Here is a 22,522-nt window from a genome sequence, read left to right as displayed (position 1 = left end):
GCATGATATCTAGAGGAGAAATCCAACTTTACCTCAAGCAGTCCTCAAAGTACCTTCTAAACTTCTTTAGGTAAACTGTACCCCTCAGTTTCTGATGATGTGCAGAGAAAGTCCACGGAGATGGAAAATGTACTCAACAAACAGATGGGCCAGATGGTTAGCAGAAGGTTGTCCTGGGAATGGAACAGAATGAGTCTTCTATGGGAATCAATCCCCCATAACCCAGATTGTGGTGCAGTCAGCAGAGGACGGGAGGTCAGTGATAAACTCCATCACAATATGCTGATGGTTTATCCTTGGAGACTTTGGGGGAGGTTTATCAAAACATGTCCAGAGAGTTGCCCATAGAAACCAATCAGATTTCTTCTTTAATTTCTCGGAGGCCTTTTTAAAAATTAAAATAGCGATCTGATTGGTTGCTATGGACAACTCAGCAACTTTTCCTCTGGACAGTTTTTGATGAATTCCCTCCTTTATTACAGGAGCAACTGGAACAGGCCCACACAAATTCCTGTACAACTTTCGGCAAGGTTGGCCACCAATAGTGACGGGACAACAGGTTGAGATGTCAATGTCACCAGGTAAGAATTCCCTTTCTCCTTGCAGGAGGGACATAAATATTTCCTGGAGGAACATCCTTCATCTGGACTGGGGACACAGAGACCAGTCGTGTAGGATAAACCATGTGTTGCGGTTCTTCAAGCTAGTCCATTGAGTCGAGCGAACGAGAGAGGGAATCATCCCTTTATTTTTATCTGCTGGATGAAAATGCAACGGGAAACTGAGCCTTGCAAAGAGGGTTAAGACGCTGTGCAGACTGTAGGTAGGTTAGTAGTGTTGAGCGCGAATATTCGAAATTCAAATCTTTACCGTGAATATTGGCACTTCGCGATTTCGCAAATATGTACAATAAAGTGATATTAATTTATAATGACGAATATTTGTTTAGTTTTTTTTTAAATATGCGAATATACAAATATTCATGAATATCAGCATTTCCAGTCACCGGACACTGATCCCTCCCTTCTTTTAGGGGAAAGATATAATCGCGCATGCACACTATGCAAATTTCATGCGAATTTTTGCATGGAAAGAAAATAACGAATGTGGCAAATTTGCGAATATGGCGATCATAGGACGAATATTCGTCCATATATTCGCAAAATATTGTGAATTTGAATATGGCCCCTGCCGCTCATCACTATAGGTTAGATGTTTGTGGTCTGTGTATATAATCACCAGATATAGTAGTGTCCCCTCTAAGAGGTATCTCCACTCCTCCAAGGCCATCTTGACAGTCAATGGGGGAGATTTATTAAAACCTGTGCAGAGGAAAAGTTGCCCAGTTTCCCATAGCAACCAATCAGATCGCTTCTTTCATTTTTAACAAGGCCTCTGCAGAATTAAAGAAGCGATCTGATTGGTTGCTATGGGCAACTGGGCAACTTTTCCTCTCCACAGGTATTGATAAATCTCCCCCAATATCTCTCTGTCACCAATGGTGTAGTTCTTCTCCACTGAGAAGAGTTTGAAAAAGAAACCGCAGGTAGAAATTTTCAACTCTTTTGCAACCGACAGACGAAAGAGTCCTTCAATTGCAGGAAAGCAGATTTAAAATAGCGTATGTGCACGAGATACAGCTGTAACCCGGTGAATTTTTCTCTTGTGAACTTTTTGATAAAGGGGTTCTCCGCCCTTAGACATCTTATCCCCTAGCCAAAGGATAGGGGATAAGATGTCTGATCGCGGGGGTCCCGCAGCTGGGATCCCCACAATCTTTGTGCAGCACCGGGCGTTCTGTTAGAACGCTGGGTGTAGGTGGCGGGGCTTGTGATGTCACAGCCACGCCCCTTGTGATGTCACACCCCCTGAATGCAAGTCTACAGGAGGGGGCGTGGTGGCTGCCACGCCCCCTCCCATAGACTTGCATTGAGGAGGTGTGACGTGACAACACGAGGGGCGTGCCCATGACATCACGACCCCCGCTGCACGCTCCAAGCGATCGGAACAAAATGTTCCAAAAGCTTGGGCAGAGGAGTACCTCTTTAATGCTACCAGACTAATAAAGGCATAAAGAAGACTCAATGGGACTCATGGTAGCATCTTATGGATAGGGAATAAGATGTCTATGGGCAGAGTACCGCTTTAAACTCATCCCTTTGTGACCAGAAATTGATCAGTTCTCTTCTCTTTGTGGGGGATAATATTGATAATATTTATAATATTGGTCTTCCAGCTCCCATCTCCTGGTGACCTGTGATGCTGAAGTCCTGCCTTCACTCGGGTCCACACCTAATCTTACAAATAATGTGTGTCCCATCACAGATAACAGCCATATAATCTCAGCCTGTGAGGGTTGTTTGTGTTGGACTTTACACAGCGGAGAACGTTTGACTCTATATAAGACTCTGATCACTGTATTTATTCCTGTGGAGGCAGAAAATCACCAACCACCAGGTAAGTACAGGGCTGGGGTGAACAGTAGTTTTTGAGCCTCTGTGTAACTATAAAATGGTGAAATTGGGTCATTTAAATGTCCTGGTATGGCATGAGGAGAATCTTACGAGAACCATTTAAAGCAGGGACGGGAACATCTGGTCTGTGGGCCATATAATACCTGCAAAATCATATGGTCGGGCCCTGCAAAGGCAATGGGGGTAGGGGATGGGCGGAGGGGGGGGGGGGGGGACAGGGCCAAGGCCCACCATCCCCAAGGGGGCACCTGCAGCTGTGGTAATGTTTGTTGGTTGCAGCAGGGGCTCACTAGTAGCAGCCTGCACTCAAAGTGTTTCTCTGGCCGAGGTTCACTTCACACAGCTACAGGGTGTGCTGCTAGTGCCACCTTAAAGGGGTAATCTAGGGAAATAAAACTTATCCCCTATCTGCAAAATAGGGTATAAATTTTTGATCGCTGTGGGTCCAACTGCTGGGGACCCCCGTGATCTCCTGTACGGGGGCCCCCACCCTCACAGAAGGGCTTCAGTGATGGCCCACTCAGAAAATCATCGGCTCAACCTCAGAGAGAGGGATTCAGTGATGGCCCTCCCATAGAGACAAGATTCAGTGATGACCCCCAATAGAGACAGGATTTAGTGATGACCCCCCCTTAGAGACAGGATTCAGTGACGACCCCCCCTTAGAGACAGGATTCAGTGACGGACCCCCCCCCCCCCGTAGAGACAGGATTCAGTGACGGCCCACCCTTAGAGACAGGATTCAGTGATGGACCACCCTTAGAGACAGGATTCAGGGATGGCCCACCCTTAGAGACAGGATTCAGGGATGGCCCACCCTTAGAGACAGGATTCAGTGATGGTGCACCCTTAGAGACAGGATTCAGTGATGACCCACCCTTAGAGACAGGATTCAGTGATGGACCACCCTTAGAGACAGGATTCAGTGACGGCCCACCCTTAGAGACAGGATTCAGTGATGGACCACCCTTAGAGACAGGATTCAGGGATGGCCCACCCTTAGAGACAGGATTCAGGGATGGCCCACCCTTAGAGACAGGATTCAGTGATGGTGCACCCTTAGAGACAGGATTCAGTGATGACCCACCCTTAGAGACAGGATTCAGTGATGGACCACCCTTAGAGACAGGATTCAGTGACGGCCCACCCTTAGAGACAGGATTCAGTGACGGCCCAACCTTAGAGACAGGATTCAGTGATGACCCACCCTTAGAGACAGGTTTCAGTGATGGCGCACCCTTAGTGACAGGATTCAGTGATGGCGCACCCTTAGAGACAGGATTCAGTGATGAACCACCCTTAGAGACAGGATTCAGTGACGGCCCACCCTTAGAGACAGGATTCAGTGATGGCGCACCCTTAGAGACGGGATTCAGTGATGACCCACCCTTAGAGACAGGATTCAGAGATGGTGCACCATTAGAGACAGGATTCAGTGATGGCCCACCCTTTGAGACAGGATTCAGTGATGACCCTCCCATAGAGACAGGATTCAGTGATGGCGCACCCTTAGAGACAGGATTCAGTGATGACGCACCCTTAGAGATGGGATTCAGTGATGGCCCAACCTTAGAGACAGGATTCAGAGATGGCCCACCCTTAGAGACAGCATTCAGTGATGGCCCACCCTTAGAGATGGGATTCAGTGATGACCCCCAATAGAGACAGGATTTAGTGATGACCCCCCCTTAGAGACAGGATTCAGTGATGACGCACCCTTAGAGACAGGATTCAGTGACGGACCCCCCCCCCCCCGTAGAGACAGGATTCAGTGACGGCCCACCCTTAGAGACAGGATTCAGTGATGGACCACCCTTAGAGACAGGATTCAGGGATGGCCCACCCTTAGAGACAGGATTCAGGGATGGCCCACCCTTAGAGACAGGATTCAGTGATGGTGCACCTTTAGAGACAGGATTCAGTGATGACCCACCCTTAGAGACAGGATTCAGTGATGGACCACCCTTAGAGACAGGATTCAGTGACGGCCCACCCTTAGAGACAGGATTCAGTGATGGACCACCCTTAGAGACAGGATTCAGGGATGGCCCACCCTTAGAGACAGGATTCAGGGATGGCCCACCCTTAGAGACAGGATTCAGTGATGGTGCACCCTTAGAGACAGGATTCAGTGATGACCCACCCTTAGAGACAGGATTCAGTGATGGACCACCCTTAGAGACAGGATTCAGTGACGGCCCACCCTTAGAGACAGGATTCAGTGACGGCCCAACCTTAGAGACAGGATTCAGTGATGACCCACCCTTAGAGACAGGTTTCAGTGATGGCGCACCCTTAGTGACAGGATTCAGTGATGGCGCACCCTTAGAGACAGGATTCAGTGATGAACCACCCTTAGAGACAGGATTCAGTGACGGCCCACCCTTAGAGACAGGATTCAGTGATGGCGCACCCTTAGAGACGGGATTCAGTGATGACCCACCCTTAGAGACAGGATTCAGAGATGGTGCACCATTAGAGACAGGATTCAGTGATGGCCCACCCTTTGAGACAGGATTCAGTGATGGCCCTCCCATAGAGACAGGATTCAGTGATGGCGCACCCTTAGAGACAGGATTCAGTGATGACGCACCCTTAGAGATGGGATTCAGTGATGGCCCAACCTTAGAGACAGGATTCAGAGATGGCCCACCCTTAGAGACAGCATTCAGTGATGGCCCACCCTTAGAGATGGGATTCAGAGATGGCCCACCCTTAGAGACAGGATTCAGAGATGGCCCACCCTTAGAGACAGGATTCAGTGATGACGCACCCTTAGAGATGGGATTCAGTGATGGCCCAACCTTAGAGACAGGATTCAGAGATGGCCCACCCTTAGAGACAGCATTCAGTGATGGCCCACCCTTAGAGATGGGATTCAGAGATGGCCCACCCTTAGAGACAGGATTCAGAGATGGCCCACCCTTAGAGACAGGATTCAGTGATGACGCACCCTTAGAGATGGGATTCAGTGATGGCCCACCCTTAGAGACAGGATTCAGAGATGGCCCACCCTTAGAGACAGGATTCAGTGATGGCCCACCCTTAGAGATGGGATTCAGTGATGGCCCACCCTTAGAGACAGGATTCAGAGATGGCCCACCCTTAGAGACAGGATTCAGTGATGACGCACCCTTAGAGATGGGATTCAGTGATGGCCCACCCTTAGAGACAGGATTCAGAGATGGCCCACCCTTAGAGACAGGATTCAGTGATGGCCCACCCTTAGAGACAGGATTCAGTGATGGCCCACCCTTAGAGACAGTGATGGCCGACCCTTAGAGACAGGATTCAGTGATGGTCCACCCTTAGAGACAGGATTCAGTGATGACGCACCCTTAGAGACAGTGATGGCCGACCCTTAGAGACAGGATTCAGTGATGGTCCACCCTTAGAGACAGGATTCAGTGATGACGCACCCTTAGAGATGGGATTCAGTGATTGCGCACCCTTAGAGACAGGATTCAGTGATGGCCCACCCTTAGAGACAGGATTCAGTGATGGCCCACCCTTAGAGACAGGATTCAGTGATGGCCCATCCTTAGATGTTTCTTATGATGTTATTGCTGCATCGGTGGCTCCTCTAATGATTTCAGGAAAAGGAAAACTGAATCCCAAAATTTCAGGCATCCATCTATCTGTTGTATCATTATTATTAATAATAATACCTTTAACCCTTTGATGACCCCTGACATATAAAAGGGCTTGGGATTTGAGCTAATAAATCTAATGAGCTCAGGGCCACTGCTCTTAGGTAGTATGGAGCGATCTCCACTGCCGCCTATTAACCATTATGATGTCATTGCCAAAGTTGACAGCAGCATCTAAATGGCCGTTACAAGTATAATGGCTGATGCAGTGGTCGGGATATGCTCCCGCTACGTGATCCCAGGGAGGCCTTTCCTTGGCCAATGTGGCTACCGAGACTCTGCTATTGGTACAGTCTACTTATGGCAGCCTCAATTAACTGAGTGCAGATCTCATGGATCTATGCAGCACATATGTATTGATATGTATGAACAATCCAATGATCATTCATAGAATTCCCCTAGAGGGACTGAAAAAAAGGTGTAAAAAATCCCAAAAGTTTAAAAAAAAAATACAAAATAACTTTTGAAATAAAAAAAAACTAGAAGAATAATATTTGGTATGACCTTTAAATAATTGTCTGAACTATTAACCACTTGAGGACCAGGCCAATTTTCTTTTTGCAGTTTCGTTTTTTCTCCTCCCCCTTTAAAAATTATAATGCTTTCAGTTTTGCACCTACAGACCCATATAAGGGCTTGTTTTTTGCGCCACCAGTTGTACTTTGTAATGACATCAATAATTTCATAACAAAATCTATTGCAATACAAAACTAAAATAAAATTGTCGGTAGAAATTAAAAAGAAAACAACATCATTCTTTTGGGGGCTTCCGTTTCCACACAGTGCATTTTTTTCAGTAAAAATCACACCTTATCTTTATTCTGTAGGTCCATACGGTTACAAGCAGGGCATGAGTCCTATAGGAACTCATAGGAACGGCGCCCCTGCACTTTTTTCACAGCAAGAACGCCATTCCCTTTAGCAGTCGACCTACAGGACCAACCCTGTGCCCGAATCTTTTGGCTGCTGGACTGTAGCTGCTCTTCCTTGTCTTCCCCTGCACAGCCGGGTAGTACAGCCAGTGCACTGTGCAGGGGAAGAGGCCGCAGTGACATGGAGCAGTTTAGGAGGAAGATCACCATGGTTAGGTAAGTAGCTCCTGGTAAGAATGGCATCAGGTTTTGGGCGTGGTCTATTTCAGGAAGGGGTGGGGCCTCCTGGGCTGCACTATTATATAGTACTACAGCATACAGCCAGCAAGTGGTGAGTGTGTGTTAGGGGGGCAGAGATATTGTGGTGGCCCAGTACAGGAGGTGTTACCCCGTACTCTTGCTGCCCTGTCAGGCAGCCTCCCTACAGTGTCCCCTGGGCCCCCTGCACCTGTCCCTCCATGTAAATATGTTTCTAATGTATTATACCATGTAATGTGTTCAGGAAGCGTTGTCAGTTTAACCCCTTAAGGACCCATGATGTAACGGTACGTCATGAGTCCGCTCCCATTCTATAACGCGTGGCCCCGCGTCATGGCTAATAGCGTGCGGCACTGATCAGGGTGCCGCGCGCTATTAACCCTTTAGAAGCGGTGTTCAAAGTTGAGCACCGCGTCTAAGTGGCGTCTAAAGTGAAAGTAAAAAGTGCTGGTTAGCTCAGGGAGCTGTTCGGGATAACCACAGCAAAATCGCGGCATCCCGAACAGCTTACATGACAGCCGGAGGGCCCCTACCTGCCTCCTTGCTGTCCAATCGCCGAATGACTGCTCAGTGCCTGAGATCCAGGCATGAGCAGTCATGCGGCAGAATCATTGATCACTGGTTTCCTATGAGAAACCATTGATCAATGTAATAGATCAGTGTGTGCAGTGTTATAGATCCCTATGGGATAACAATGATCAGTGTGTGCAGTGTTATAGGTCGCTATGGGAGCTATAACACTGCAAAAAAAAAGGGGGGAAAAAAAGTGAATAAGGATCATTTAACCCGTTCCCTAATAAAAGTTTGAATCACCCCCCTTTTCCCATAAAAAACTGTGTAAATAAAATGTGGTATTGCCGCGTATGGAAATGTCCGATTTATAAAAATATAGCATTAATTGAACCGCTCGGTCAATGGCGTACGCGCAAAAAAATTCCAAATTCCAAAATAGTGCATTTTTGATCAATAAGTCCTATCAATGCAAAAATTGTACCGCTAAAAACTTCAGATCATGACGCGATAAATGAGCCCTCATACCGCCCTATATGCAGAAAAATAAAAAAGTTATAGGGGTCAGAAGATGACAATTTTAAACGTATTAATTTTCCTGCATGAAGTTATGATTTTTTCCAGAAGTGCGACAAAATCAAACCTATATAAGTAGGGGATCATTTTAACCGTATGGACCTACAGAATAAAGAGAAGATGTCATGTTTACCCAAAAATGTACTGCGTAGAAACGGAAGCCCCCAAAATTTACAAAATGGTGGTTTTTTTTCTATTTTGTCTGACAATGATTTTTTTTCCATTTTGCCGTAGATTTATGGGTAAAATGACTGATGTCGTTGCAAAGTAGAATTGGTGGCGCAAAAAATAAGCCATCATATGGAATTTTAGGTGCAAAATTGAAAGAGTTATGATTTTTTTAAAGGTAAGGAGGAAAAAACGAAAATGCTAAACCGGAAAAACCCCGGGTTCTTAAGGGGTTAAGGAGGTACCAGTGACCAGGTGATCAAAGGAGTGACCTATGAGCTCCCTGCTAGTCTCCCCCCCATATAAGCCTTGGGTGGAGCTTCTCTCTTTCCTTACAAGTCTTTGAGACTGTCCAGAGTCATAGGAGGTCTCAAGTCCAGTCTCCAGCCACAAACGGCTACAAGTAACCACAGTCTCAGTATTGTCAGTCATCAGTCAAGTCAGTCACATGTCTGATTGGGGGGGTCCCGCGGCTGGGGACCCCCGGGATCTTGGCTGTAGCACCCCACTCTCATTACTGCACAGAGAAAACTCGCTCCGGGCGTAATGACGGGCGATACAGGGGCTGGAGCATCGTGATGTCACGGCTCCGCCCCTCATGACGTCACGGCCCACCCCCATGATGCAAGTCTAATGGAGGGGGCGTGGCTTCGATGACTTCATTGACTTCGATGGGTAGCCATATCTGCAGCAGAAAATATGCACGTGTGAACTGACCCTTTGGGCGGATTTGCTAGCAAACTTGCAGCGTGTTTCCCGCTGCAAGTGTCCCCCGCTATGCAAGTCTATGGGAGGGGGCGTGACAACTGTCACGCCCCCTCCCATAGACTTGCATAGCGAGGGGGGGGGGGGGTGACGTCACACGGGGGAGGAGTTGGGACGGCCCAATATCCGGCCCCGTGGTCGGCACCCGTCAGCTTGTGAGCTGGCAGCGCGGCGTGCTGGCGTGGCACGCGGCGTGGCGAGGTGGGTGCCGATTGCAAGATTGTGGGGGTCCTCATTGGCGGGACCCCCGCGATCAGACATCTTTTCCCCTATCCTTTGGATAGGGCATAAGATGTCTTAGGGCCGGAGTACCCCTTTAAAAGAGATATTTGACAGTAAAGAAAATCTAAGTACGTAGAATAATAAACAAAGGTCGTTACATAATAACAAGACCAGAGTACAATATGGTAATCAGCATAGATCCGGCTGTCAGGATGTTATGGCTGTTTACTATGTGAAAGGTTATTCATAGATTTCTACGGAAGGAAAAGGAAGGAGGTTCCCTGTGCACAGTGCTGGCCACGCTCCCTTCTAGCTCGTCACTTTTTGTTAACTGTTTAACGTCTGGAGGCTCAGTGTACGCTCTATAGGAGACCTGGGCGAGCATTGCAGACATCATAGGGTTAAATAAGGAAAGGCAATAATGGGCCTCACCATACACAGAGTCAGGAAGCGATGGCCGATCCCTGTTTCCCTGTTTACTAGGAATATTGAATGCAGGCAAGTAACATACTGTAGCGTCTCCTCTTCTATACTGTTAGGTCATAGACTAGATGTTCATGTTGTGCTATAAAATAATTACATTGTATAAATATTTACTTGTTTTATATGTAACAAATGTAGCAGAGAAGAATTATTATCATGTGAAGCTTTCTGTAGAAACAAATGTAAAATGCTATGACCTGTGTATAAAGAGCGGCAGGGTGTTATATATCAATATATACAGTATATCCCATAAGTGACTCCACCCCTCACATTATATACAGTATATCCCATAAGTGACTCCACCCCTCACATTATATATACAGTATATCCCATAAGTGACTCCACCCCTCACATTATATATACAGTATATCCCATAAGTGACTCCACCCCTCACATTATATATACAGTATATCCCATAAGTGACTCCACCCCTCACATTATATATACAGTATATCCCATAAGTGACTCCACCCCTCACATTATATATACAGTATATCCCATAAGTGACTCCACCCCTCACATTATATATACAGTATCTCCCATAAGTGACTCCACCCCTCACATTATATATACAGTATATCCCATAAGTGAGTCCACCCCTCACATTATATATACAGTATATCCCATAAGTGAGTCCACCCCTCACATTATATACAGTATATCCCATAAGTGAGTCCACCCCTCACATTATATATACAGTATCTCCCATAAGTGACTCCAACCCTCACATTATATATACAGTATACCCCATAAGTGACTCCACCCCTCACATTATATATACAGTATATACCATAAGTGACTCCACCCCTCACATTATATATACAGTATATACCATAAGTGACTCCACCCCTCACATTATATATACAGTATATACCATAAGTGACTCCACCCCTCACATTATATATACAGTATATCCCATAAGTGAGTCCACCCCTCACATTATATATACAGTATCTCCCATAAGTGAGTCCACCCCTCACATTATATATACAGTATATCCCATAAGTGACTCCACCCCTCACATTATATATACAGTATATCCCATAAGTGAGTCCACCCCTCACATTATATACAGTATATCCCATAAGTGAGTCCACCCCTCACATTATATATACAGTATCTCCCATAAGTGACTCCACCCCTCACATTATATATACAGTATATCCCATAAGTGACTCCACCCCTCACATTATATACAGTATCTCCCATAAGTGACTCCACACCTCACATTATATATACAGTATATCCCATAAGTGACTCCACCCCTCACATTATATATACAGTATATCCCATAAGTGAGCCCACCCCTCACATTATATATACAGTATATGCCATAAGTGACTCCACCCCTCACATTATATATACAGTATCTCCCATAAGTGAGTCCACCCCTCACATTATATACAGTATATCCCATAAGTGAGCCCACCCCTCACATTATATATACAGTATATACCATAAGTGACTCCACCCCTCACATTATATATACAGTATCTCCCATAAGTGAGTCCACCCCTCACATTATATACAGTATATCCCATAAGTGAGCCCACCCCTCACATTATATATACAGTATATGCCATAAGTGACTCCACCCCTCACATTATATATACAGTATATCCCATAAGTGAGTCCACCCCTCACATTATATATACAGTATATCCCATAAGTGAGTCCACCCCTCACATTATATATACAGTATATCCCATAAGTGACTCCACCCCTCACATTATATATACAGTATCTCCCATAAGTGAGTCCACCCCTCACATTATATATACAGTATATGCCTTAAGTGACTCCACCCCTCACATTATATATACAGTATCTCCCATAAGTGACTCCACCCCTCACATTATATATACAGTATATCCCATAAGTGAGTCCACCCCTCACATTATATACAGTATATCCCATAAGTGAGTCCACCCCTCACATTATATATACAGTATATCCCATAAGTGACTCCACCCCTCACATTATATATACAGTATATCCCATAAGTGACTCCACCCCTCACATTATATACAGTATCTCCCATAAGTGACTCCACCCCTCACATTATATACAGTATCTCCCATAAGTGAGTCCGCCCCTCACATTATATATACAGTATCCCCCATAAGTGAGTCCACCCCTCACATTATATATACAGTATATCCCATAAGTGAGTCCACCCCTCACATTATATACACAGTATCTCCCATAAGTGACTACACCCCTCACATTATATACAGTATATCCCATAAGTGACTCCACCCCTCACATTATATATACAGTATATCCCATAAGTGACTCCACCCCTCACATTATATATACAGTATATACCATATGTGAGTCCACCCCTCACATTATATACAGTATATCCCATAAGTGACTCCACCCCTCACATTATATATACAGTATCTCCCATAAGTGACTCCACCCCTCACATTATATATACAGTATATACCATATGTGAGTCCACCCCTCACATTATATATACAGTATATCCCATAAGTGAGTCCACCCCTCACATTATATATACAGTATCTCCCATAAGTGACTCCACCCCTCACATTATATATACAGTATCTCCCATAAGTGACTCCACCCCTCACATTATATATACAGTATATCCCATAAGTGACTCCACCCCTCACATTATATATACAGTATCTCCCATAAGTGACTCCACCCCTCACATTATATATACAGTATATCCCATAAGTGACTCCACCCCTCACATAATATATACAGTATATCCCAAAAGTGACTCCACCCCTCACATTATATATACAGTATATCCCATAAGTGAGTCCACCCCTCACATTATATATACAGTATCTCCCATAAGTGATTCCACCCCTCACATTATATACAGTATATCCCATAAGTGACTCCACCCCTCACATTATATATACAGTATATCCCATAAGTGACTCCACCCCTCACATTATATATACAGTATATCCCATAAGTGACTCCACCCCTCACATTATATACAGTATATCCCATAAGTGACTCCACACCTCACATTATATACAGTATATCCCATAAGTGACTCCACCCCTCACATTATATATACAGTATCTCCCATAAATGAGTCCACCCCTCACATTATATACAGTATATCCCATAAGTGAGTCCACCCCTCACATTATATATACAGTATCTCCCATAAGTGACTCCACCCCTCACATTATATATACAGTATCTCCCATAAGTGAGTCCACCCCTCACATTATATATACAGTATCTCCCATAAATGAGTCCACCCCTCACATTATATACAGTATCTTTCATAATTCTTCTCCATCTTTGTTCTCTTCATTTACAGTGTAGACCACCACTATGGGGAAAAAAGTTGCTGTGATAGGAGCTGGAGCCAGCGGTTTGGTGGCTATTAAAAGTTGCGTGGAGGAAGGTTTGGAACCCACCTGTTTTGAGAGAAGTGAAGACATTGGTGGACTATGGAGATTCAATGTTAGTTACTAATCTTATTTTACAGGGGTACTCCACCCCTAGACATCTTATCCAAAGGATAGGAGATAAGATGTCTGATTTCAAGGGTCCCGCCACTGGGACCTACCGCGATCTCTATGCAGCACCCAGCATTCAAAGCTGTATGTTTAGAACTCTCGGTTCCTGCTGCAGGAGACATCACGCCACTCCCCCTTGTGACGTCACGCAACGCCCTATTCTTGTCAATGGGAGGGGGCGTGACTGTCATCACGCCCCCTTTCAAATACATGAATGGAGCAGGCGTTGCTTGACACCAGGAGGGGGCGTGGCATGACATAACGTCTCCCGCTGCAGAAATCCAGTGTTCTAAACATATGGTTTTAAATGCTGGATGCTGGACAGAGATGGTGAGTGGTCTCAGCAGTAGTGTTGCTCGCGAATATTCGCAATTCGAATATTATTCGCGAATATCGCATATTCGCGAATTCGCGAATTTCGCGAATATAGCGCTATATATTCGTAATTACGAATATTGTTTTTTTTTTTTTTTTTTTTCTTCACAGTACACATCACAGTGATCATCCCTCTCTGCTTCCAGCTTGTGTGGTGTAAAGAAGGCTGTAATACTACTGTGTGAGACTGGCGTGCGAAAATTCGCATATGCGAAAATTAGCATATGCGAATTTTCGTTTATGCGAATTTTCGCATATGTTAATTTTCGAATACGCGAATTTACGCATATGCGAAAATAAAACGAGAATATAACGAATATGCGAATATTCGCGAATATATGACGAATATTCGTCCATATATTCGCGAATATTCGCGAATTCGAATATGGCCTATGCTGCTCAACACTACTCAGCAGCGGTGAGGCCCCCGTTATCAGACATCTTATCCCCTAGGGGCGGAGTACCCCTTTAATTATCTCTAATACAGTCCTTTTCCAGCAGACTATACACAATATAATCTCTAATTCCTATTTATTCCAGGAAAACCCCGAGGCGGGCAGAGCGAGTATTTACAGATCCGTAATTATTAATACTTCCAAGGAGGTGATGTGCTACAGCGATTTCCCGATTCCGGAGGACTACCCAAATTATATGCACAATTCTAAAATTCTGTTGTATTTCAGACTCTATGCTGAACATTTCCAGCTACTTCAATATATCCGTTTTAAGGTAAAAATAAGTAATAATGACCCTGTGGCTTTTCAAAATAAAAAAAAAGGACATGGAATATGTTGAGTTTTTTCTGCCATAGATTTCACCACAAATCCAAAGCTAATCTAAAAGCTAATCTAAAGAAAAAAATCAGCACATGCAGAATTTAAAATGATTTCATTGTAAACTCATTGACAAAAAATAAATAAAGCAGCAAGAAGTTGTCAAAATCCAATAAAACTTTCTATGTGAACATAATGTTGAATTGATCTGTGAAGGGGATATTATTAGAGAGAACGAAGATTATTGGAGAAAACCGTATAGTTGAAGGGAAACTCTAGAAATAAGTTTAACACCTCTAGCTTGGATACAAGATGAGATACGACTGGGATCAGGGATGTGCACAGGTTGACTAGAAAGGGGGCTTGAGCCCCTGCCCTTTTGACGTTCTTTCTAGAAGTGCCCTGGGCAGTCTGGCATCATTATGTGGGCATTTATATAGATAAATTATAAGAAGTAGCTTTTTTTTTTTAGTTCGGCCCCTGCCCCCAAAATGTCTGTGCACGTCCCTGGTTGGGATACATGGAGGCTCTAGTCCTCTTTTGTGCGCCTCTAGCCTGGATATAGGATGAGATACGGTTGGGATACATGGAGGCTCTAGAAACAAGTTGGGCACCTCTAGCCAGGATCCAAGATGAGATACAGTTGGGATGTATGGAGGCTCTATTACTCTGTTGGGCATCTCTAGTCTGGAATCAAGATGAGATACGGTTGGGATACGTGGAGGCCTACAGGTTCCTGCAGAACAATTACCCAGAGATGTTGCAGTCTGTAGATCCAGAACACTGGAAAGTTTCCAAACCTCGTTTGGCATAAATGCCGATTGGTGATAAATCTGGAGGCCAAGGAAGTGTTGCGATCCAGCTGTAAGCCATGTTGGAAGTCATGAGAAGCAATACATGTGGCCCCAGGATGGGCTGGTTTCACACTTCAGAAATTCTGAGAGATTCCACGTGTGGCCAGTTGGTGCTAGGACCTCGCAGACATTGTCGTCCCCATAGACTGCTATTTCTGTGGAGCGGAAATCGACCAGAATAGTTCAATGTTTTAACAGATTTTTTTAGTGTATTTTCTGGGCAGGAAGTCCGCCTCGAAAACAATGTGCACTATGCAGCGGAATCAAATTCCCAGCACCGAAATATCAAAGCGGAATTTTAAAAGAAATTCAGGTCTGAAATTCTGTAGTGTAAACCCAGCCTTAGTGTCCTTGGTAATACCACTAAGGGATGACTGACTGTTGCATGCGATGGTTCCCAAGATCATCAAACCAGTAGGTGGCAGTGTGATGCTCCACAGTAAAGGCAGGATTGAAGCGGTGATCAAGAGGCCTCCATACTCTAACCCGACCATCTCGGAGCCCAAACAGAACTCATTAAAGGGATATTCCAGCCAAATACATCTTATCTCCTATCCAAAGGATAGGGGATAAGATGTCTGATCGCGGGGTGCCCACCGCTGGGACCCCCCACGATCTCCATGCAGCACCCGCATTCTATGCGGGGCTGCGTCTCCAGTCTCGGAAACCTCTTTGTTTCCGGGACTGGAGACGTCACACCACGCCCCCTCGTGATGTCACACCACTCTCCCTCCATTCATGTCTATGGGAGGGGGTGTGGCTCCCGTTTGCATCCATTCAGTCACCCTGTTTCACCTCTCTATTCTTCTTACGAGATAAGAGCTTGATTCAGAATCTGCCTGCTCAGCCAATCGCTGTCCGCAGTGGTGTCCGTCTCGGCCAATGATTGGCTTAGCCAGCAGGTCCTACATCCAGCACTTCTCTCAGAATCAGAAAGATGGTTAGAAGTGACCAGTGGGGGACCACGACATAGGAGGTAATTTTTTTTTTATATTAGTTTTGTAACACACAACTGACCTTTAAGCTTTACTAAATGATTCAGCCTATATGAGAAATACCTATCATCCACAAGGTCCTAACAGACACATCTCGATTTCAGACCACCGTGTGTAGTGTGAAGAAGCGACCAGACTTTGCTACAAGTGGACAATGGGAAGTTATCACCGAGAAGGACGGTAACCGGGAATCGGACATTTTTGATGCTGTCCTTGTTTGCAGCGGCCATCACACAGAAGCCCACCTCCCACTGGACTCTTTTCGAGGTAATTCCACTATTTATGGCCATGACTTTTGTAATATGGGTCCTCATAATAGAGTAATTCCAACCTTGGGATAAAACCTTAAAGGAAATGAAATGCCTCCATGAGGAGAGAGACTTAAAGGGGTACTCCGATGGAAAACTTTTTTTTTTTTTTTAAATCAACTGATGCCAGAAAGTTAAACAGATTTGTAAATTAGAAAATCAAAATACACAGACCTCAAGGAAGGTATAGTAGATGTAATATATTAGACTATAATAAAAAAAAAACAGGAATCGTGCTTCAATTATACTAAAAATAGGTATTTTTATTAATTAATAAATAAATAAATAATAAATAATAAAATAAAAGGAATACCACCTCACAAAGGGCCCTTTGTGATAGGAGTAAACGATATATATATATATATATATAATAATACAAGTATAAAAACAAAGAGAATTAAAATTAATCACTGGCACGCTTATATATACAGTACTGCATATAACTCTATTGCTTCACTGCGATCCTGCTCAAGAGGTCTTTAGCAGTTCATAAAGATAGTTACAATTAGTTACAATTGTAGCCGGTCTCCTTTGTAAATCAATAGATACGAGGTATTTGCAGATAACAGCCTTAATGGTATACAATGTTACCGATCCTTAGATGGAGAGTGACAGCTCAGGCACCGCTGGTTTGTAGAAGCGCTGGCAGGCACTGATGATATGTTCTATAGTCGGTAAGCGCTGGCTGATAATGACTCCAGAGGGGTACACGCTGGCAAGCGTTTTTGGTAGCAGGTCGAGGCTGCAACGGTGACCAGAGGAGAACCGCTCCTTGTAGCAGATGAAAGGAGTCTCGTGGTGCTGGCGTGTGATGTCAGAATCGCCCGGTCTTCTGAAGAAAGGGTTTAATCACATACCCTGAAACGCGTCTAGTCTATGCCTACATCACTGGCTAAAACGCTATATCTGAACTGCATTTATACAACAAAGCGGTACCTGCATAGCCGGTAACCTAAGGACTTGAGACCTCTTGATCCACTCCTGAAGGGCCGTCCCACGATTGCAGCTTAACCAGCCTGGTGGATTCACTAAAAGAGATTTGGCGCATTAAGCCCGGGCGATTCTGACATCACACGCCAGCACCACAAGACTCCTTTCATCTGCTACAAGGAGCGGTTCTCCTCCGTATTATACAGCAGATGATTAGTACTGGAAGGATTAAGATTTTTCAATAGAAGTAATTTACAAATCTGATTAACTTTCTGGCACCAGTTGATAAAAAAAAAAAAAAAAAAACGGAGTACCCCTTTAAAGCATTACTGTAATTCAAATAAAATCTTGGCATTCACAGGGTCTCAAAAGTGTAGATCAGTCAGGGTCTCAGTGATGATTTTAAGATATAACCAAGAGAAGTACCCAGCAGCGCGCTTCACTTCCCGGCTTCGCACTTAATCTGACTGATTTTAGGTGACGGCTATATTTTAAAGGGGGACTCCAGTGGAAAACATTTTTTTTTTTTAAATCAACTGGTGCCAGAAAGTTAAACAGATTTGTAAATTATTTCTATTAAAAAAAATCTTAATCCTTCCAGTACTTATTAGCTGCTGAATACTACAGAGGAAATTATTTTCTTTTTGGAACACAGAGCTCTCTGTTGAATCACAAGCACAGTGCTCTCTGCTGACATCTCTATCCATTTTAGTATTGGTTGTTTTGCTATGGGGATTTTCTCCTACTCTGGACAGTCCTTAAAATGGACAGAGATGTCAGCAGAGAGCACTGTGGTCATGATGTCAGCAGAGAGCTCTGTGTTCCAAAAAGAAAATAATTTCCTCTGTAGTATTCAGCAGCTAATAAGTACTGGAAGGATTAAGATTCTTTAATAAAAGTCATTTACTAATCTGTTTTACTTTCTGGTACCAGTTGATTTAAAAAAACAAAAGTTTTTCCCCGGAGTACCCCTTTAAGTCTCTGGATCTAGTGTCTTGCAATTAGTAAGAACAAGTGCCAAGTTGGGGAGTGAAGGGTACTGCTGGGCACTTCTCCCAGTTACATTATATGTAGAAATCTCTGGGGGTTTCAGCACTGAGACCCTGACCGATCTAAACTTTTCACATGTCTGTGCAACATGCCAAAACTTTATTTAAATTACAAAAATGCTTTAAAACAGACACCACTTGTGGATATGTACCCAGTAAAAAGTAGTCACCCTTGCTAGGCAACTTAAAATGCCACAGTCTGCAAAACACCCAAACTTGATAAATAAAGATAATCCTACCTCCACTACAAAGCAGTAAAGTAACCCCCCCGACATGCGATGGCCCCGACATATGATCAAATCGACATACGATGCTTTTATATGTCGGGGCCATCGCATTAACTACTATCAGACAGCGCAAAATGCTTACGCTGCTGTCGGATAGCAGTTTAAGCATCCCGGACAGGTTCACTTAGCTATCCCCGCTGCTCCGGGTCCACTTCGCGATCCTCCGGTGTCTTCTGCATCTTCTCCAGGGTCCGGGCCTCACTTTCTGGCGTCGTTATTACATCACTACGCACGCCGCGCTGGTGCATGAACGTAATAACGTCACCAGAAAGCGAGGCCCGGACCCCGGAGAAGATACGGAAGAAGCCGGAGGATCCCGAAGAAGATGCCGGAGCAGCAGGACAGCATTGGGAGCCCCTGGGACAGCATCGGGAGCGGTGAGGACGCGGTCCGGAGTGGCGGGGACAGGTGAGTATTAAATGCACTTTTTACATTGCACGAATCCCTCAACATACGATGGATTCGACAAACGATGGGTCATTTGGAATGAATTACCATCGTATGTTGAGGGACCACTGTATATCAATATCACACAGTATTTCTGAGGCACCACCGGAGTTGTCATCTCTTCTACACTTTGTTTGTAGGGCAGGAAATGGGACTGATCTATATTATTTTTACAGGTATTGATAAATTTAAGGGCCGATACCTTCACAGTCGGGATTATAAAAGCCCCGAAGACTTTAAAGGACAAAGAGTCATCGTTATTGGAATCGGAAACTCCGGTGGGGACATAGCTGTGGAGCTGAGCAGGACGGCGTCACAGGTCTGACACCAGTTGGGTTTGTTTCCATATATTCACAGAAAATCCATCCCATAATTATCAGGGAAATCTGTAAGAACATGTCCACTGGGTGTCCTGGAGCTGAGAAAACAGCTTCACTTACCTTGCTCAGTTGCTCCAATGGCCCTGGTGGTCTCCGTACTTCTGGCTTCTGGTGATTATGTTTCACATCTCGTAACTTGGCACTAGACATAGCTATGGTGCAGGCCAGCTGGGAGTTGTAGTCCTCTAACTGGTTTGTAACATGGCAGAATGGGGTAGCAAACTCAGTGTTCCCTTCTGCCGCCTTTTTCTCCTGCTCTTGCTCCTAAAGACAATCTGCAGATGCCTTGGAGCTACTCCCTTTTAGAAGTGACGGAAACCAATGCCAGGCCCAAAATTTGTTTTAAAGGGGTACTCTGGTGGAAAATGGTATTTTTTTAAAATCAACTGGTGCCAAAAAGTTAAATAAATTTGTAAATTACTTCTATTTAAAAATCTTAATCCTTCCAGTACTTTTCAGCTGCTGTATGTTCCACAGGAAGTTCTTTTCTTTTTGTGTTTCTTTTCTGTCTGACCACAGTGCTCTCTTCTGACACCTCTGTCCATGTCAGGAACTGTCCAGAGCAGGAGAGGTTTGCTATGGCCGTTTGCTTCTGCGCTGGACAGTTCCTGACATAAATAGATGTAATTTACAAAACTTTTTGGCCCCTGTTGATTTAAAAAAAAAAATAAAAAAAGTGTTTTCCACTGGAGTTCCCCTTTGATGTGGCAACACATGGTTAATGTATATAGCCAGTTTTAGGGTGCGTTCACACACTCTTTGTTTTTGCGGGTTTTCCGCTGCGTATTTTAAGGGGGCGGGCTCTTCTGGGCAATCCGCAGCAGATTTTGTATGGAGGAATTTACGCTGCGGAAAATCCGCCGCAAGCCCCATTGAAGTCAGTAGGGACTGCGGCAGATTTTCCGGATAAATTCCGCTGCGGAAAATCTGCTATGGACAGCCGAGATATACGCAGCGGAAAACCCGCAAAAACAAAGAGTGTGTGAACGCACCCTAAAACTGGCTATATACATTAACCATGTGTTGCCAAACTCACTGATTCCATTTGGAGTAGTTGATCATCTATGTTGTATGGGAGGCCTCAGGATATCAGGATCCGAAGGCATATTGGATAGAGATGAGCAAACTTACAGTAAATTCGATTCGTCACAAACTTCTCGGCTCGGCAGTTGATGACTTTTCCTGCATAAATTAGTTCAGCTTTCCGGTGCTCCCCTGGGCTGGAAAAGGTGGATACATTCCTAGGAGACTCTTTCCTAGGACTGTATCCACCTTTTCCAGCCCACCGGAGCACCAGAAAGCTGAACTAATTTATGCAGGAAAAGTCATCAACTGCCGAGCCGAGAAGTTCGAGACGAATCGAATTTACTGTAAGTTCGCTCATCTCTAATATTGGATTTCACCTGCTAGATTGTTATCTTTTCAGGGAGAAAAGCCGCTGCCAGAGGATTCTGGCAGCGGCTTGCTCCCCTCTCTATAGATAATCACGAGATAATTGTGGTCAGCCAAATGAGGGTTTGGCAATGGCTTATCACCGTATGTATCTGGCCAGCTGAGGACAACCGCAGATTCACAAGCTGCCGATGGATCAGTCACAGTCTGTGCACTATTATTAACATAGTTATAGAGAACACCTTACATAGGGCTGGGCCGTATGGCCAAATATGTGTATCGCAGTATTTTTGTAACTTATGGCGGTTCCACGGTATATAACGGTATCCCCCCCCCCCCCCCAAAATTAATTATTAGCCCAGCGCTGCACTGTCCCCATCGGGGTACTACTCACGTCCCCCGCAAGCGCTGCCCTCCTCGTCCTCCTGTTTGTTTTTCGGCCGCCGGCGCTGACACTCTATAGCTGTATCCCCTGTATAACGCAGTTTCCTACGTCGGCCTTACGGTCTTCCTGGGGGACGTGAACGCCGGACAGCCGTCAGCCTATCACCGGTCGCAGCGATGTTCCGCCTCGGCCGGTGATAGGCTGAACCCAATGTCATGTAAAAGCCGGCTCCTTACATGACAGTGGGCTCAGCCTATCACTGGCCGAGGCGGAACAACGTTCCATTCCCTAGGAAACAGGTCCGGACCGACAGGGAAGGTGAGTTATAGTTCATTTTGTTTACCTTTTGAAGCCCCGGGCATAGGGATACAGTATAGAGCAGTGGTCTTCAACCTGCGGACCTCCAGATGTTGCAAAACTACAACTCCCAGCATGCCCGGACAGCCAACGGCTGTCCAGGCATGCTGGGAGTTGTAGTTTTGCAACATCTGGAGGTTGGAGACCACCGGTATAGATTGCCAGCGCCGCCGCAACAAACAGGAAGACGAGGAGGGCAGCGCTTGCGGGTGACATATGTTAGTACCCCGATGGGGACAGCGCTGGGCTGGGCTAGTAATTAATTAGTGGGGGGGGGGGGGCAGGCAGAACAGCGCTCGAGGGTCACATATGATTAGTTCCCTGATGTGGGGACAGCGCAGCGCTGGGCTGATAATTCATTCATTTGCGATGGGGAGGGGCCAAACCGGTATTGCGGTATGGGTTAAAATTCATATCGTGCAGCACAAAAATTTCTGTATTTGGTATGAACCGGTATATACCGCCCAGCCCTAACCTTACACAGCTTGTAG

At 45.0% G+C, this 22,522-nt stretch overlaps 1 protein-coding gene across 2 annotated transcripts in view; it reads left to right on the top strand.

Moving 5' to 3' along the window:
• The first annotated feature begins 1,496 nt into the window (after positions 1–1,496).
• Positions 1,497–22,522, top strand: part of LOC130275390 (flavin-containing monooxygenase 5-like) — a 48,856-nt gene continuing 27,830 nt past the window's right edge. Inside the window, exons 1-5 of one of the 2 annotated variants that reach the window (XM_056523284.1) lie at positions 1,497–1,546; positions 13,298–13,443; positions 14,415–14,603; positions 16,601–16,763; positions 19,694–19,836. In XM_056523284.1, coding sequence (XP_056379259.1) covers positions 13,312–13,443; positions 14,415–14,603; positions 16,601–16,763; positions 19,694–19,836 — 627 coding nt within the window. In that variant the 5' untranslated portion in view covers positions 1,497–1,546; positions 13,298–13,311. Of the gene's footprint in view, positions 1,547–9,841; positions 9,994–13,297; positions 13,444–14,414; positions 14,604–16,600; positions 16,764–19,693; positions 19,837–22,522 lie in introns of those variants that run through there. The other variant, XM_056523282.1, reaches the window with a different exon arrangement.

The sequence above is a fragment of the Hyla sarda genome, chromosome 6, assembly GCF_029499605.1.
Source record: "Hyla sarda isolate aHylSar1 chromosome 6, aHylSar1.hap1, whole genome shotgun sequence".
In the NCBI taxonomy this organism is placed as follows: Eukaryota; Metazoa; Chordata; class Amphibia; order Anura; family Hylidae; genus Hyla; species Hyla sarda.
Note: the sequence above shows the minus strand (reverse complement) of the source record. Positions and strands in the feature narration are given on the sequence as shown.